Source organism: Triticum aestivum, chromosome 3B (assembly GCF_018294505.1).
Source record: "Triticum aestivum cultivar Chinese Spring chromosome 3B, IWGSC CS RefSeq v2.1, whole genome shotgun sequence".
Classification (NCBI taxonomy): Eukaryota; Viridiplantae; Streptophyta; class Magnoliopsida; order Poales; family Poaceae; genus Triticum; species Triticum aestivum.
This window is the reverse complement of record NC_057801.1, coordinates 503,962,711-503,980,110: the sequence shown is the minus strand read 5'-3', so window position 1 is coordinate 503,980,110 and position 17,400 is coordinate 503,962,711. Positions and strand designations below refer to the sequence as shown.

At 44.9% G+C, this 17,400-nt stretch overlaps 3 protein-coding genes across 4 annotated transcripts; 1 reads left to right on the top strand and 2 right to left on the bottom strand.

Annotated features, from left to right (window-relative positions):
* Nucleotides 1-50: 50 nt before the first annotated feature.
* LOC123070601 (dof zinc finger protein 5-like) lies at nucleotides 51-977 on the top strand. The gene has a single exon (XM_044493870.1). The coding sequence runs from the start codon at nucleotides 136-138 to the stop codon at nucleotides 598-600; it is 465 nt and encodes a 154-aa protein (XP_044349805.1). The 5' UTR covers nucleotides 51-135; the 3' UTR covers nucleotides 601-977.
* A 515-nt stretch (nucleotides 978-1,492) lies between these two features.
* LOC123070600 (protein CONSERVED ONLY IN THE GREEN LINEAGE 160, chloroplastic) lies at nucleotides 1,493-5,121 on the bottom strand. 2 transcript variants are annotated; one of them, XM_044493869.1, is made up of 10 exons: nucleotides 4,639-5,121; nucleotides 4,439-4,491; nucleotides 4,247-4,346; nucleotides 4,054-4,152; nucleotides 3,787-3,876; nucleotides 3,511-3,602; nucleotides 3,226-3,318; nucleotides 2,498-2,566; nucleotides 2,082-2,297; nucleotides 1,493-1,873 (listed from the first exon to the last, which is right to left on the bottom strand). In XM_044493869.1, exons 1-9 carry the CDS (start codon nucleotides 4,993-4,995, stop codon nucleotides 2,162-2,164), a joined length of 1,089 nt encoding a protein of 362 aa, XP_044349804.1. In that variant the 5' UTR covers nucleotides 4,996-5,121; the 3' UTR covers nucleotides 1,493-1,873; nucleotides 2,082-2,161. The 2 variants fall into 2 exon arrangements, with proteins under 2 accessions (XP_044349804.1, XP_044349803.1); XM_044493868.1 differs by having other exon boundaries at nucleotides 2,077-2,297; nucleotides 4,639-5,120.
* Nucleotides 5,122-5,582: 461 nt separating this feature from the next.
* LOC123070599 (uncharacterized) lies at nucleotides 5,583-9,989 on the bottom strand. Its single transcript, XM_044493866.1, has 9 exons — nucleotides 9,758-9,989; nucleotides 8,809-9,432; nucleotides 8,569-8,652; nucleotides 7,882-8,037; nucleotides 7,746-7,805; nucleotides 6,855-6,928; nucleotides 6,340-6,436; nucleotides 6,139-6,240; nucleotides 5,583-6,051 (listed from the first exon to the last, which is right to left on the bottom strand). Exons 2-9 carry the CDS (start codon nucleotides 9,427-9,429, stop codon nucleotides 5,989-5,991), a joined length of 1,257 nt encoding a protein of 418 aa, XP_044349801.1. The 5' UTR covers nucleotides 9,430-9,432; nucleotides 9,758-9,989; the 3' UTR covers nucleotides 5,583-5,988.
* Nucleotides 9,990-17,400: the final 7,411 nt, after the last annotated feature.

Genomic DNA, 17,400 nt, shown 5'->3' with positions numbered 1-17,400 from the left:
CCCATGTCACACAAAGAAGTCAGGTTTATTAAGCAAAGGAGGAGTAAAAGCAAGGGGGATGGGGTGACCACCGCCGCCTCCTCCTCTATATAGGGGGGCACTTTCCTACCCACCTCCATCTCCCCTGCCTCCTCCATGGCGAACCTCCCCACCCACGCCACCAACGCGGACGCCTCCGCCTTCAAGCTCTTCGGCCAGGTCATCCAGCCCGACGCCCACCGCGCCGCCTCCGCCCCCGCCTCCACCTCCATCTCCGCGGGACAGAGCGCCTCGGCCCCGCCGCCTCCTCCTCCTCCCCCGTCGACGACGCAGCAGGCCGCGGTCGGGGGCGAGCCGTTGCCATGCCCGAGGTGCGGGAGCAGGGAGACCAAGTTCTGCTACTTCAACAACTACAACGTGCGGCAGCCGCGCCACCTCTGCCGCGCCTGCCGCCGCTACTGGACGGCCGGCGGCGCGCTCCGCCGCGTCGCCACCGCGTCCCCGGGCCGCCGCAGGCCTCGGCCCAGCGCCCGATCGGCCGCCGCCGCGGCCTCGGCGACCGCCTCCGCCTCCGCCTCCGAGGAAGGGGCAGCAGCGGAGAGCGTTGACTCGCGGTCGTAGGCGCGTGCCCGCGGCGTGGTGGAGCCCTTCCGAGAACTCGCGCGCGTGCGTGCGTGGTGGAGCAAGAGCAAATGCTCCGTCCCTCCTCCGCTTCCGGGCCGACGCGTCGGAGGCACCGCGACCATCACCTGTCCACCTTTTGGCTCCGTTGTTTTTTGGGGGGATTATAAATTATTACTATTGTTATCATTGATCGATGTAGGTTCCATTTCGATACCATTTTAGGATTCTTTTGGGTGGCCGGAAGGATACGGCCACGGCCAGCAATATGAACGGACGAGAGGAAAAGAAAAATACTCCTGCCTAGTTGAAATGAATGTACTTTCTTCCTTGTGAGCCGTGGCAATGATGATGATGATGATCTTTTCTCTTCTTCCCTTTTGCTGCCTCATGTTTCTCCTCTGCAGCATTCAGTTATTAGATGCAGTGCAGCGCAGCGCAGGGAGGGACCATTCAATTTCAATGGATCACGTGGAACCGGTGACACACACACTCCTACTGTTGAATTGAGTTGCTGTAGATGCGCAGCTTAAATGGAATGCATACGTGGTTGGTGGGGCGTTCTTGTAAATAAAGTACCACTTGAATACCAATGACATCAACGCACGCAGGACCAGAGGAATCTACCATCTATTAGCAAGATGAGGAAAGGAGGCATCTACTCCTACCTGAGAAGGTTCGCATTATCCCAACAAACAGGCAAGCTCCATCACTTCCACTTTTAGCCATTCCCGTTAGTGATGGCATAGTGTCAATTTCTTTACTTGTTCTTCTTCTCATTGTCAACGATATTCATGTCATCGCTAAACAAAAGTCCTCCACCACCGGTGCATTATCATCACATGGTGCAGCGTATTAAACTCACCACACAACACATGCAGACAGTGTGGCATTTGAACAGGGTCAATGGAGATATATCATTTTTTAGCACTTTGTAAAATATAGAGCTTCCCGAGCTAGTGTATTGACAGCCCGCACTATTTACATTCTGTACTGATCCGAATCCTGCCCACCTCCTTGCGTAAATAATGTTAAATGCCAGCTCAACCATAGGACTCGGGGTCAGTGCACCAAAAGTTCAAAGGTGTACACTATACGGAACTTGAATTTGTGCTTGCCAACTTCCCTTTGTACAGTCAAAGTAAACTTTCTCCGCGGAATGCTGTCAATCAGTCGATATGTTCAGACAGCATCCTCAGCCTCAGCGTGCATCTCATCTACCTGGCGGCATCTCCAGGCTCCAGATTAGACTCTTCTAAAACCTTAATAATACCTGTAAAAAATAACAAGAATGGGATCGGCATTAAACAGAATCAAGTTACTTCATTTCAAAAGTGTAAACTCATGCATGCCTGCAGTTATGCTGCTTAAAGGGAAGGATGAGCATAAATAAATATTTAAGATCCTTCAATTTTCAGAAGAGTTGCGCTGATGGCAACTTCGAAATTATGGTGAAGAAAGGATGAGGCTTGGCACCTTACTATATTGATGAACGGTGACCAGTCTCCCCCCAACGGCAACAACAACCTTCGCTTTGTTTTTCTATTAGCCAAAACGGTGTTCAAACTTCGCGGTTTCCAACATCAGGTATTGATTCCTGAATCGCTTGAGTAAACATAGCAATCTTGTAGGTAAAAAACCCAACGAGCATGGGTATCAACTCCAGGTGCATGAAGCCGTACTCTGGAACTAGTATCCTGCATCAGAAAAAGCAAAAGGCAAAAGGCAAACATGCATGTAAGTTTTTGTTTGTTTGTTTCACATATTACGAAAATATTTCAGCAGAAAATACTGCATCTGCCTCTAAATATAAGACGTTTTTGCAGTTAATTTGAACTGCAAAAACATCTTATATTTAGAGGCAGAGGAAGCATTTTAAAAGACTTGATCTACTTACGCATTCCATCGATTGTACATCATCACAAGAACCATTGGAATAAGCAATCTTGGCTGTGCCGCAGCGCCCCTGCAAGCATTCCAGTATAAATTTAGATGCTACATGTATTACAAGCAAGTAGACAAGTAGCAGCAGTTACCTAGCATTTTCTAAACGCAGTCAAAATATGCTGCAAGTATGTTTTAGAAATAACTAAAGGTGATCGACATATGTCATATAATCAACGGAGTGTCCATTGAATAATTCATACTTAGGGATCATGATTCAGACAATGATCATTATTTTTTCTAATCTTTATTTTGACTAAGCCTCTGGCTGAAGGCAGATTAGCAATATAAATAACTTGAATGGAAGGACCTGAACAGGTCATATTTGTCTTCATGAATCATGAGCTGCCAGTGTTACATAGGTGAAAACAGAACCAGGTCTGAACAGGCCAGGCAAACTTTGGTGTAAGTCAAGACTAGAATGGTTTATTTGAAAGATCTTCAAATAAGAAAGATATCTTTGCTTGAAGGTTTGTCTATCTATCTGACAGATGGGCTATGAAAGCCTTCAATTTTGACCAGAGACTGCAATGTTATAAATGAGATCTTAATTAAGATTTAGCAGTGTAGCTCTCCCAAACTAAACAAAGTGTGGGCACTGTTTTAGGTATAAGTATTATTAAAGCTCATCGAGTGTAATTCCAAATCCAATTTGTAAGAGAAACAGCAAGAAGTATATACTTGGCAGCTGCTTTAGTTCCACCCGCTAAAGAATCCACACTGGTTCCAAGCATGCGGAGATACACCAGAGATCCAATCAGCCCTGCACTAAAGCTGAAGAGTAACTGATATTAGTGCAGCATGCAAGGCAGCACTTTGGGGATAGAATGAACAAGACGCAAACTAATCCTGGCAATCGGTAACAAAGAAGGCCACATCCCAAGTTTGTCTAGATAAATAGCCTATACTTAGTTTCAGACACAAAATGAACAAACATCAAAAGTGAATGAAACTCGATGAGCATACCTCGCAGCAATTTCAGGAGTGTATGAAACATAAGCAGAAACCACCCCGATGCCACCAATACCTAAAGTAAGCAACTGCAACCTTTCTTTCAACTGCAAAACACCCTCAGTATCAGTAATACAGTAACACAAATTTGTGCATATTTCATTCTTGAAGAATACTTGGTCCTTGATAACTTAGCAAAGTACAACTCCAAGAGGTACAGTTCATGTTGATGGTAAACAAGGAGGAAACTAGCAGCACTCAATCCTGATATGGACTTAAAAGAGATATTACCTTTAGGTATTGCTCTCTGGCCTCAGCTGCCACCACCTTAGGGTCCCCTTTCAGCTGCACTTTCTGCTGCGACTCCCTTAGTATGACATCCTAAAAGGGGACCAAAACCCAAAACAAAAATTAGAAAAGGGGTATATACATCATCATATGTATGCTATGAAGATGTGAACATGGTGAAATTTTTGTTAGAAGGGTCTCACATGCACACATCAACGAATATCTAGAGATTATTAACAACAAGTCAGTTATAGAACTGCAACAGCTTACAATGCCACCGGTGGTTGCCCTGGTCGCTCGGTCCCATTGCTCCTGCTCCCGTCGAGTCGGAGCTAGCTTCCATCTAATGAAGGTGGATCTATTGACAGCCTACATCCAAATTCCAAGAACCCAACTCATTGACATCCACAAGAGGCAAGAGAATAAGACTACATTCAGAGGGCAAGGCATTTGATCGAATAACCTCAACGCTAGTGGATCGACCACGGCGGGCAGCCTTGAGCTGCGTCTGCAAGATTGACTTGGCTGGTGCCATAAGCTCCTTGCTCAGATCAACATCCACACTACAACGCACACCCTACGTTACAAAATGCCGCGAAACGATTGTCGGGACACCAAGTGTGGAGCAGATGAGATGAGGTGAGGTGAGAGTAACCTGTCAAGGTCCATTGCGCGGTTGATGCTTAGAAACCCTGAGTCCTCGTCCGCCTGCTCAAACGAATTGCTTGGTTAGGAGCTTAGAATAAGAACCCCCACTGCAGAACATTTACGCTCGAAACAAATGAAACAAATTCACTGAGCGGGACTAAGACGCGCGCTTGCTTGCTGCCCGGCCGGGAGCGGGGATGGGCTTACCGGCGTGACGCGGGGGATGGTGGCGGGCGTGTCGGTGCCGCCGTTGGCGATGACGCGCTCCATGTGGGGGAGGAAGTTCTTGTTCCAGATGAAGTCGTCGGTGTTGCCAATGGGGTCGCGGTCCTCCTTCCCCATCCAGTACTTGCGCGGCTTGATGGTGGTCGGGCCGCCGCCGTACGACCCTGGCTCCATCCCCGTGGACCACTTCTGCGGCTTCTTCTTGGGCAGTATTATCTTCACCGGCCTCCGCTCCGCCGGCTGGTCCGCGGCGGCCGCCGCCGCCTCTCCCGAGGCCGCCGAGGCGCGAAGCGGGCGCACGGCCGCGGCGCGGCTGGTGACGACGGCGAGCAGCGACATGGCGGGCGGGCCGCGTGAAATATCTCGGCGTGGGAGTGGAGAGGAGAGGAGAGGGACTGAGGGAGTGATCCGGAATCGGGACGGGTGAACGGGAGAGAGGCGTCGTGTGGTGGCGCGACGAGTCGCGTCCGCGAGTTATCAGCGTATCGAGCCTGCAGAACTGCTGGAAAATATCTACTCTAGTTGCCACTTGCCAGCGTGGGAAAATATACATTTCCGAGTTGCATAGGAGCAGTAATTTTCACCTCCATTGCCTTATCGCACCATGATTATATACAGCTGATGGTGTAAAGAATGGGGATGTGCTTGGCACAGGTGAGTAAATTGCAAAAGACCACCATAATCGAGCAAAAGTCATCAAACATCCATCAAAATGCATGTTTTCTGGTGGGCTTTTTCCGAAGCATTGATAACTTCGACCCGATTGTGATGTTTTTTTTTGCAATTTACCCTTGGCAGGTGCAGAGTAACACGAAATTCTGAACAATTTACTGGTTCGAGCTTATGGTTGCCAGGCATGACAGTCTATGGAATGGAACAAATTACTGAAGAATCAGGTTGGATGCTTTCAGCTCGAGGGCCAGATATAACAAAGATAATAGTACTCCTACTTCAGGATCCCAGAACCGATGAACTACAAGTCTGCAGCAGAATAAACCTTTCATCCCCTTGACTACTACAGGACAGGGCCCACACGACATGGAAATCAGGCTATATCACACATCTCCCCTGCACAAAAATTGCAGCAAAAAGGAATACAATATTTGCGATGCCCTGTTTCTCGCAGGCAACAGAAGAGATAGATAGAGAGAGAGGCTCCGCATCACTCAAACACCCTCTGCTCACTGCTCAGAGAGAGCCGGCCAGCATTGTGTAACGCAACACTACAAAGTTGTTTACGCACATCGGCGCCAGGAGTGTCGAAATGGCTCCTAATCTATTTTTCATGCTATATATTCCAACAGGTGCTGCAGTTGGTATGGCGGCGCCCTGTCAAAATACAGCAGATTTGCACACCGGGCACGAGGTCCTCATCCGAAGCCACCTGTTGATGCACTGCGCAAGAAAATCGCACCCACAAAAATATGTTAGAATGGAAATTTAGAACCCGGAGCAGCTCCAATATACAGAATGCATGTGTACCTCTTTATGGAATTTGTGTGCACAGGGCAGATGCCGGAGGGAAGCACCATCAGCAGGGCAGTCCAGGCATATAGGGCAGGGCTCGTCCCGGCGGCTTTCTCCCTGACAATGTAAAGAGGGGAGAGGCAAGTAAGTTAGCTCCTCCAAACCCCACAGATAATGCACATCAATCTTGTCTTTAGTAAGAAACTTAGTAAGAACCTCAGCAACAGATAGTGGCAAGCTGTCAATTTCACTGTCAGAAGCTCCTCTGTGATGGTTGTTGTCATCAAGCGCTATCAGGTTCTCATAGTCATCACTAATATGTGAGCAACGAGAAACTATTAGTCAGAAACTCATACTAATAAATATGCATGAACCAACAAGTAGTATGAATATGTGGGAGTATGAGGATAGCCATCTAAGTGAACATATTGGGAGTATGAGGATAGCCATCTAAGTTAACCTATTGGGTACTAAAAGTAGAGGTTGGAAGGGTGATCCTTTCGCTTTCTAAAAAATGCAAACATCTATAAAGCTGTTTTAGGAATTAGCACTTCAGCAATATGAAACAATCCAGAACATAAGACAGAAACAAACAACACATGCAAATAAGTATACAAAATCAGGACAAGTATGCAACTATGACAATAATTATATAGCCTGGCTGCAGAACTTTCCATCAAAACAACATTGCACCGATGAATTTTTTTTGCATTAAAACAGTAAGCACTTACTCATCTGAATCTGTAGGATAGGTGTCTGGACAGCTTTCAAGTGCTTCTTGGAGTGAGTCCAGCACAGCCATTCTCTACATTAGAAACACAAAAACATGAGTAGAAGTTTTGGGCATGCCATGCCAGCAAAGATGGTGACACATAGACAGTAATAGAGGCACATCAGGAGACTAGTTTAGGTATTCATGTTCAATATGTTACAAGGTATCACCCCTTAAGGATACAAGCGTTAGTAGTTGCAATGGCCTAGCTGGCAATTACTTTATGCTTTCCAGATACAATTGGCTAATTGTTTAGTTGGTCCAACTAGTAGTTGAGCCCTCGATAAGAATAGTTAGCTGATTAGTCCATTCTTTAAAAGAATATCTGCATGTAATCTGCAAACCAACCAAAGAATAAACTTCCAATTTCCGGCACTGCTCAGAGCCTTTATGATTGCATCCTGAGATGCATTCGCTCCTTCAATCTCTTTTTTCCTACCACTGAAATCCCATAACATGATTGTTGCCACATCACACTTTAGTATATTACATGGACTAGAGAAAAAAAAGTATCCTCTTATGCTGATGTGGCCTGATCAGGTAAGGGGTAGAAAGAAGGGTTTTGCTTTAGTACACCACCCCAAGGAAAATTTATGGATTTTAAAGTATGTTGTTATTATTATTTAGGGGCAGGCATTGATTAATCAAATGTATTGTTGGGATAAAAGGAATGGAAACATGTATACTTCTGTTATCACTACCAATAAAATGCAAGAAGTATGAATATTTAGGTTTTCACGAGCTGCTCATACATGATAAGTAAACGAGAGGGACAAGTAGTCAACCATACAAATGCCCCTCGATATTCCAAAGTAGAGATGTTCTTTTGCAATACAGGGTAAAGACTAACCATTTCTAAATCCATGTTTTCTTGTCCAAAACACCCTTTGGTCAGTTGAGAGATAATCATCTGAGAAACGAGCAAATGTCAGTCCTTAGTCAAGTGAAGTTCAAAAAAAAAAAAAGAACTTATCAAGGAGTCCTACATTTTGTTGCTCTGATCCTGGGCCGCTGTTTCTTGGCAACCACCGTCTGCTTGTTATTGGAGCTGATGTGTGACTAGGTGGCCATGAAGTAGAACCTTGAACTTGCGAGCGCCAGCCGTATGAATACAAGTGTGCCATTGAGCGGTCCCTCTGGCTCTGAGCACAAAGTACAGTTACGAAATTAAAGGAAGGATAGGATGCAGATAACTGAGGAAAAGAATCAACAGAATGCCATAGCCAATAGGTGACAGCAGGGAAATGCAGTCATGAAGTTGGAACTTGAAATACAAGTCAAGAACACAAAACTCAAGAGTAAGAGCAGTATGATTTTTTGGTACTGAGTATTCTCCCAAGTTAAGTAGTAACCCAACAACAGGTATTAGGTGATTGCAGGCATATATGATGTCATGCTAACTTTGCCTCAAATATTAGTTGGTGCAATGCAATTCGCCTTTCAGCTACCTGATTTGCAAAGTGCAAAGGTTTCATCAATAAAACAGAGAGGGTAGCTATGGTTTCCGGCAAACTTAACTTAGAGTTATGGGCATCAACATGTCAGTTCAGTCATAACTCATAACTAACTGAAAGCATTCCACTTTTCATAAGAAGATGATCACATGATTCTTGCAAGATTTTTCAGTAAGCGAATCCCCACAACATATGCATCAAGACAGAGCGGCAACTTACAGAACTAGATTGGCCCTCTCTTGCAGCAATTCTTGCACGCGCAGCATCTTCCTCTTGCAGTGTCCAAGCTAGAGTCGTATCAACCTGCAAGATGCCAGCAGCCGTTTACTAAACTTGCATCAGTAGTGAATTCATCAGAAGAAGCCAAGAAGCGACTGGTAGAAGAAAACAACAACTAAGAAACGGAACTTTCACTGAAAAAAGGCACATCAAGATTGAGAAGTAAGCAACAGAAACAACCTGCTGGGAAGATTGCGAGCCTGGCTGTTCCTGGTTGAACTGCTCTTGAAGCTTAAGAGCAAGCATCTCATCTGACTGAATTTGCCTGGCCTTCAACTGGCTCTCATCAGGAAGTGGGAAATGGAGCCCCTTGATCCTCGACAGCCATGCGCTACTGTCTTCCATGAGTAGCTCAGGAATGGCCATAGAGCTCTGTCCAGGCATCGCAGCACCATCTTCCTTGGGCACAGAGACTGATCTGCAAATCTCATCACCCCAAGGTCCCCAACAACACTCGGCCGTTTCACTTCTTCCATCTCTAGATTTGTGTGCCGCTGCACTCCATGAATCCCACCCCACAGACCTAGCTCCCAAGATACCAGCACCAGAACCATGCGATCCTCCCCTGAGCGAAGGGGGTCCTGCTGCCCACGCGCTCTCCCCCTCGCCTGCCTTCTCCTTGTCCTTCTTCACCGCCTGACTTGGCTGCTGCGGCGGCCAGGCCATTCTGCTTGTCTGCTCGGGAAGACTCCCGGGGCCGCGGGATGGATCCGCGGGCTCCCAGGCAGGACGCTTCCGATCAGGCGAGTGCGCGCACGCCTCGTCCTCGGAGTCGGATGACACCAAATCCACAACCTCCATTTCCTGCAAAAATGGGGTCAATATAGCATCTTGCAACTTCTCTTTTACAAAGAAAAAGGAAAGGATAAGCTTTCGCCCCCTTTCTGCGATTGACACGAAGAAGCTCAAGAAAAACTGGTGGCGTGGGACAGAAATTCCCGATTCAAGCGATCTCGGCGCTCAACAAAAAGTTGTCGATTCGTGGTTCTCACTAAATCGTCGTTGAATGACCGGGAAGAAATATTGACCGGGCCAAGAAGCCGCGCGCAGACGCACAAACAATCTGGAAAGAAAAATAGAAGGAAAAAGGGAAGGGAGGATAAATTTCAGGTTGGGGCATACTACATACCTGCAGAAGGAGAAACAAGGGAGAGAGGGGGGGAGCGGAAATGCTAGGGCTGGTGGAGCTCAGGTGCGCCCGTGGGGAGGAGGCGGAGGCGTCTAGGAGGGTGTGTGGTTCTTGGCTCCTCGCTTCCTCTTCTTGATTTTGGTTCTCAGGGAGACGAGGCGGGTGCTTTGCTCGGTGGGCGATGAAGAAGGGGTGTCTGCCCGGAAATAGAAAGCTTTTGCACTTTGCCCCCCGCTTGTGACCTGTCCACAGGAAAATACTGCGTGCGTTCACTTTTGACCGATCTACCTCCTCCAGCTCGTTGCTTTTTATTTTATCAGAATTGGAGCCAGGCTCTATCCATTTATTCATTAGACCCAGAAAATATTCATTCAAAAAAGATTTGATTCAAAAAAGATTTAAGTGATTGCAGGCATATATGATTATCAAAAAATATTCATTAGACCCAGAAAATCGTAATTTTGGATTCCATTCAAAAAAGATTTGATTTTAATACGACATGCTATTTTTCTATTCATCCCACAATGTAAGATTACTAGTAGAACGCTGCGTTTCCATGTCTTATATGACGCATATAAAAATATGAATCAAGCAAATGATTAAATTTGCTTTCAAAGTTAAAGTTTATTTCTTCCTCGTACGTTTGGACATCAAACGAGCGCCTAGTAGCCTCCCCAAAATTCAATTCTCTCTTCAACCCGCTCACCCCCAAATCCGGATCATATGTGGAGGAGAAATGCCATTGTCCGGGCCATCCATCATGTTATCTTCAACACGCAGGCCCAACAGAAACCCACCCCACAACGCATCCTTCTTTTTCCTGTCGGACCCCCTCCCTGCTCAGTTTCCCGCCACAATGGGACATTTCTCGCTGGAGCCCTCTTCTTTAAAACCGGATGACGCGCACCTCACCTTCACCGTGCGTTATAACATGGACATTTTCTTTATCCTATTTACAATATATTAAACTAACACACAATTTTATCACAAAACAAAAATATAACTATAGAGATCATTCTCAAATGTTCATTCAACTTTGCAAATGCACGCAGTAAAATGTCATCTTTTCTAGGTTTTCTAGTTATGTTGCAACATGTGCCAATATTTTTCTCCCATTTATCAGATGTCGCATCTATTTAGAGTTTGCACGCCTTCCGTTCAACATGTCAATCTCATGACAGAAACGACATCATCTATCCCTTGAATTTTGCAACTCATGAAACAAAAAGAAAGACGTGCATACACATTGACGTGGGTGGCGAGTAGCAACCTAAACATATTCCTATTCACCAATAAGCTTCACCTTTAACCCACACACTTTTCATTGCAACACCCTCTCTCCCATAATATAAGACCGTTTTTAACTATGATAGTGCCAAAAAGGATCTTATATTATGGGACAGAGGGAGTAGAAATGATACTTGTCATTCTTATCTTCTTTGTTCTCCCCTACATCCTTTACTCCTAGCCTCTTTGCCAATCCGTTTCGTTGGCGTCAACCAGCACCACCTCAACATCAGTGCATTCGTCAGCGACACCACATCTCTCCTTCCTCGGTCCTCACCAAATTTAGTTCTTGTTCCAACTTATTTCCTAGAATACTCTTCCTTTCTTTTTTCATTTTATTTTCTGAAACACTCTTTTCTTCTCCAACACCATGGACCATTTGGCCGATTTAGTTCTTTTTCCTTCCTATTCTTGGAACATTCTTCCTTTCTACTATAGCATAAATCACCCAGCTAATGTAGTGCCATGTTGCCATCGCTCGCGAATGTTTTGGCAACCATCAGCGTGTGTACATCATGTAGAGCATGGTCGTCATCCATCTTGCTGAACACTTAGTCGCCCATGTCGCGAGCGCATGGTGGCCGTGTCCATGTTGGCAAGCGGTGCTCAGCCATGTCGCTGAGAGCCTGATGACCATCCTTACCCACGAACGCTTTTAAAATCATTTGGCGCGATTAATTGTCTACCACTACAAAGGTGGGAGTGTGCAAGGAAGAATAATCAGCATGAAGGGATAGTGGTGGGAGGTGAACGCGAAAATAAACCATGTGTACCGGTTTACCAACTCACCTTTAACAGTAGAGATATATGTGATTTGGTAAGATAAGAAAATATATGTGATTTGGTAAGATAAGAAAAAAAATATGTTATTTTTTGTACTAGAAAAGTTGTGATTGTCATTTAGTAGTAGAGATAATGAGAACAATAAATGGGAGCACATTGAGGAATGTGTTATTTTGTTTTGGAAGGTTATCTAGAAAAAAAAATCTTATGTTTGTATTTTATGAAGGTGATCTCACATATGTGGTGCGATTTCAAAATTCTTGATTACCTATTATTTAGGTGATTGTATTGAATCAACACCTGCCAAAATAAGCACGAAACAAGACCCCCCCCCCAATTTAATGGTATTTGTTTTTTGTTTAATGAGAGGAAGAAAATATGCCAGTGGGAGAGGGTGGTGGGAGTGGAGACGAAAATAAACAGGTGAGGAGAAGTTACCAACTCCCCCTTTAGGAGTAGAGATTTTTAACACTAGATAGTCATGAACCATAGAAATGGAAAGTATACAGAAACGGTAAGCACATATATGGCCAGACAGTCATCATATAATCAGTACATTATTAAGGCCAAAATGACATATTTTAACTCTTTTTTGGGAAGTTAGCACAAAATGACCCTATCAAAACTCTTTTCATTTTGGTCGTTGGGGAGCTCAACGGTGTGCTCCTCTTGCCGATATGTGGATGGAGTCAGCCGGAATCGAAGGAAAAGTCGTGAAGACCGGAGAGGAAGAAGAGGAGGAAGGCGGCATTGTCTTGGCGTCCCGGCTCGATGTAGTGCACGCCTTGGTCGTAGTCGGACACGAGGGCACTTCTGGACATGTTTGTGGAGGTCGGTGACGACGTTGTTCACGACGGCTCAATGGACGCGCTCTCGGGCTCCACCGGGGTAGGTGGATCTGGGGCTTCTAGGTGTTCTTTCTTGGACAAGGGGAAAGATGGGAACATGGAATGAGTGGCTAACAAGGGCCGGGTCGAGATAAGAACGTGTGGAGGTAGCATGGGTGAGCACAACATCGGGTGTTCACAGTCCCCGCGCTCCCCGCTTTACGATGGGAGGAAGAAGAAAGTGGGTGTGAGTAGCACCCACACTCATAGACGGGTGGGGCCAGGTGGGACACATGGCATGAGTGACTGAGAGGATATGCAGGCTTGTGGCGAGAGAAGGATAGAAGAGAGTTAGGTGGGCTGGTGGCGCCAGGCTGGCTTTCTGAAAAGGCCAAAATGCCCTTTACCTTTTCCAGAAAACAGGGAAGGAAAACAAAATGCAGGGACATTTTGCGAAGCTACGAAAATAAAAGTAAAACATATTATTAGAATATTATTTAAGTTCTTAATTTAGAAAGTGGTTTGGGAAAATTGGGAAAGTTTAAATTTAAACAAGTTTGGCTTAATTTCAAACTATTTGAATTTAGAACCCAAATCAAATGAACTCCAAAATGGCTCAAATTTGAGGAGGTGACTGAGGGAGTCCGGGACTAAGGGGTCCTCGGGCCGCCGACCTATCTCTATGGGCTGGACAGGTGGTCCGCTTTGTGATTACTATTGGAAGGCTGAGCTATAAGACGACTTCGTGCTCCAAGTTAAGATAGAAGAATCGGCATGTTTATCCCCTGATGGTAACCGACTATGTGTAACCCTAGGTACCCCTAGTGTCTACATAAACCAGAGGGTTTAGTCCATAGAGGCTAGAAGAAGAACGATAATCCTACTCTTCTAGGGTTTAGTTCATACGATCTCGTGGTAGATCAACTCTGTAACCATATACACGCATCAATATAATCAAACAGGACGTAGGGTTTTACCTCTTCGAGAGGGCCCAAACCTGGGTAAACATTGTCCCTGTATTCCCTGTTCCCCATTGATCCAAGATCCACAGCTCGGGACCCCCTACCTGAGATCCATCAGTTTTGACACTGACATTGGTGCTTTCATTAAGAGTTCCAATGTTGGATCGCCAAAGGATCGATGGCTCGCTACTACTTCTTGAGCTTGCGTTGGTTTTTCCCTTGAAGAGAAAAGGGTGATGCAACAAAGTAGAGATAAATATTTCCCTTAGTTAAGAACCAAGGTATCAATCAGTAGGAGGAACACACAAGTCCCCAATGATCGCACCTACACAAACAAACAAACAAATACTTGCACCCAACGTGAAAAAGGGGTTGTCAACCCCTTCACGGTTACTTGCAAGGATGAGATCTGATAGAGATAGGTATAAAAGATAAGTAAAAGTGAAAAATGAAGTAAAGACAAATAAAGTGCAGCAAGGTATTTTTGGGTTTTTGGTTTTATAGATCTGAAAATAATATGATAAAAATAGACCCGGGCCATAGTTTTCACTAGAGGCTTCTCTCTTGAAAGAACGCATACGGTGGGTAAACAAATTATTGTTGAGCAATTGATAGAAAAGCGCAAAGTTATGACGATATACAAGGCAATGATCATGAATATAGGCTTCACGTCCGTGACAAGTAGACACACTTCTGCCCGCATCTACTACTATTACTCCACACATCGACTGCTATCCAGCATGCATCTAGTATATTAAGTTAAAAAGAATGGAGTAACACCTTAAGTAAGATGACATGATGTAGAGGGATAGATAGAATTAATATGAATAAACCCCACCTTTTTATCCCTAGTAGAAATAATACAAATATGTGTCATGTACCCTTCTTTCACTGGGTATGAGCACTGCAAGATTGAACCCACTACAAAGCACCTCTCCATTGCAAGAAAAAACAATCTAGTTGGCCAAACCAAGTCGATAGATCGAAGAGAAATACAAAGCTATCTTAATCATGCATGAAAGAGTTCAAAAAGACTCAAATAATATTCATAGATAATCTGATCATAAATCCACAATTCATCGGATCTCAACAAACACACCGCAAAAGAAGATTACGTCGAATAGATCTCCAAGAACATCGAGGAGAACATTGAATTGAAGATCAAAGAGAGAGAAGAAGCCATCTAGCTACTTGCTATGGACCCGTAGGTCTGTGGTAAACTACTCACACATCATCGGAGGGGCAACAAGGTTGATGTAGAAGTCCTCCATGATCAAACCCCCCTCCGGCGGAGTGCCGAAAAAGGCTCCAAGATGGGATCTCACGAGAACAGAAGCTTGCGACGGTGGAAAAGTACTTTTAGTGTGCCCTCTGGTATACAGGGAATATTTGGGTATTTATAGAGCAAAGATTAGGGTTGGAGGAGCACCCGAAGGTTCCTGGGTGTCTTCTATCCAAAAAAAATCATCAAAAAGTTTTGTTCCGTTTGGACTCCGTTTGGTATTGATTTTCTATAAAAGACAAAAACAAAGAAAAAACAACAACTGGCACTTGGCACTAGGTTAATAGGTTAGTCCCATAAAATGATATAAAATAGCATAATAATGCATATAAAACATCCAAGATGGATAATATAATAGCATGGAACAATAAAAATTTATAGATACGTTGGAGACATATCAAGCATCCTCAAGCTTAATTCCTGCTCATCCTCGAGTAGGTAAATGATAAACAAAATTTTTGATGTGGAATGCCCTAACATGTTTATCAAGTAATATTTCTTTTATGTGGCATGAATATTCATATCCATAAGATTCAAAACAAAAGTTTAATATTGGCATAAAAACAATAATACTTCAAGCATATTAAAAAGCAATCATGTCTTTTCAAAATATCATGGCTAAAGAAAGTTATCCCTCCAAAATCATATAATGGCCTTCAATTTTTTTCTATAGTTAACATGCACTAATACAACTGTCATGTCAAAATTTGGAAAATTCCAAGGGTCATTTGGCATTTTTAAGACATTTAAGTGATTTTCTAGCCATTTAATGACCGTAATTCAAATTTGAACTACATGTACATACAACAGCTAACCATAATTGTTTGAAAAATCATATATGTGTACTTATTGTGTGCGAGTTAATTCCATGTGCAGTAAATTGGAAGAAATTTTCAATCATATTGGTGTCACGGCTTGGACACATGCATGGAGTGCCATGGTAACACAAAATAAGCATTCATGCCTTATATGAGGAAAGAAAATGTAAATATCTGGCAAGACAACCGGGCCCCACATGATTGTCACTCTATTTCGTTCCTCGAGGTTTGGATGGTGAGTGGCGCGGGTTATTAATCACATGCGGTTCTGTATTGGAAACAATCAGCTATTAAGTTCACACGCGGCTTTTGCTGCGGGAATCGTGTATAATTCAAACTACAGTACTCGTAAATTCCGGCGACCAGCGTGTGTAATGTTCCCGTCGATCTAGATTCCGATCGCCAATAAATACTACCTTGCTCACGTCGTCCCGCCTGCATTCTCATCTACATCCTCCCCTCGCTCGCCCTCTCTCTCTTTCTCTCTCTCTCTCACACACACACACACAGAGAGAGAGAGACAGCACAACACACACACACACCCTTCCCCGAGCACACATCCTCACGTCGTCCCGCCTGCATTCTCATCTACATCCTCCCCTTGCTTGCCCTCTCTGCCATGGCGCCGCCGATATGCCCACGCACCGACAAGGACGCACCACCCCCTGAGGACGTTCAGTTAAAGAGCAGTGATGAGGAGGACCCCTATGGGCCACCGGACAAGGTTGCACGGACCCCCCAACTTTGGAGTGGTTTTGGGGCCAGTACAATCTTTGTCCGTGGAAGTCGTTGTCGCCGGCTGAGAAAGCCAAGCAAGTGGCATTCAAGAAGGAGATAGCGGAGGAGGAAGCCAGGTACCAGGCGGCCTGTGAAGCCCATGAGGCCACCTGGGAAAAGGTGGTGGTGCAGCTTTGGGGGCGGGCGTGTCGTCGTGCGGAGGAGGTGTACGAAGATGGGTACTTCACGAGGAAGGTCAAAGGTTCTAGGCGCCTCATCGCTGCATGGAGGTGGGCTGATAAGCTCCAGCGTGTAATCGATGAGGAGCTCCGGTGGGCGCCCAACTAAATGGCAAGATCATTCACGCTCGTCCGCCAGCAACAGGCAGATCGGTACGTCAAGCGGTGCGAGCCGGAGGAGGCGGAGTACTACCCCACGCTGGGAAGACGCCGCGCACCAGGGAGCTGATGGCGAGGGGCTACCGGAATACTGCCCCTGGAGGGTTTATTCGTTTTACTATTGTCCGTTTTCAATTTTATGCATTGTACATAGTAGTTAAGTGTTATCACATATAAGTGATGGTATTATATATATTCTATGATGAACTAATGTACAATTATTATATATTATAAATACCATTTTTCTATCAGTTTTCGTATACTAATTTGTATCTAGCTGTTATCTTCCACATATACAGAATGGAAATCATATATACACACATTGAAACAGAACATATAGAAATGAAAACCAGAGTACACACATTGAAACAAAGCAATAAATAGAGCAATATTATGATTGTTGTGAATACATAGCGATCCACATCGAAACGACTCAAAAAAAATTGACGGCATTCTATGATCCGGGGTACCCAGACCTGCCTGCTTACGGCCCAACGCGTGACTCCTTTGATGGCCCGGTACGGCCCAGCGCCAAGCCTCAAGAGTAAGGCCCTCGTGAGGGGCCCCAG

Coding starts and splice junctions, on each gene's coding strand:
- LOC123070601 (XM_044493870.1), top strand. CDS start 136: ATGGCGAACCTCCCCACCCACGCCACCAACGCGGACGCCTCCGCCTTC.
- LOC123070600 (XM_044493869.1), bottom strand. CDS start 4,995: ATGTCGCTGCTCGCCGTCGTCACCAGCCGCGCCGCGGCCGTGCGCCCG. Junction 4,347..4,438: donor CGCGCAATGGACCTTGACAG/GTTACTCTCACC, acceptor TGTGCGTTGTAG/TGTGGATGTTGATCTGAGCA. Junction 3,319..3,510: donor ACTCCTGAAATTGCTGCGAG/GTATGCTCATCG, acceptor GTTACTCTTCAG/CTTTAGTGCAGGGCTGATTG.
- LOC123070599 (XM_044493866.1), bottom strand. CDS start 9,429: ATGGAGGTTGTGGATTTGGTGTCATCCGACTCCGAGGACGAGGCGTGC. Junction 7,806..7,881: donor CAGGATCAGAGCAACAAAAT/GTAGGACTCCTT, acceptor CTCGTTTCTCAG/ATGATTATCTCTCAACTGAC. Junction 6,929..7,745: donor AAAACATGGATTTAGAAATG/GTTAGTCTTTAC, acceptor TTTCTAATGTAG/AGAATGGCTGTGCTGGACTC.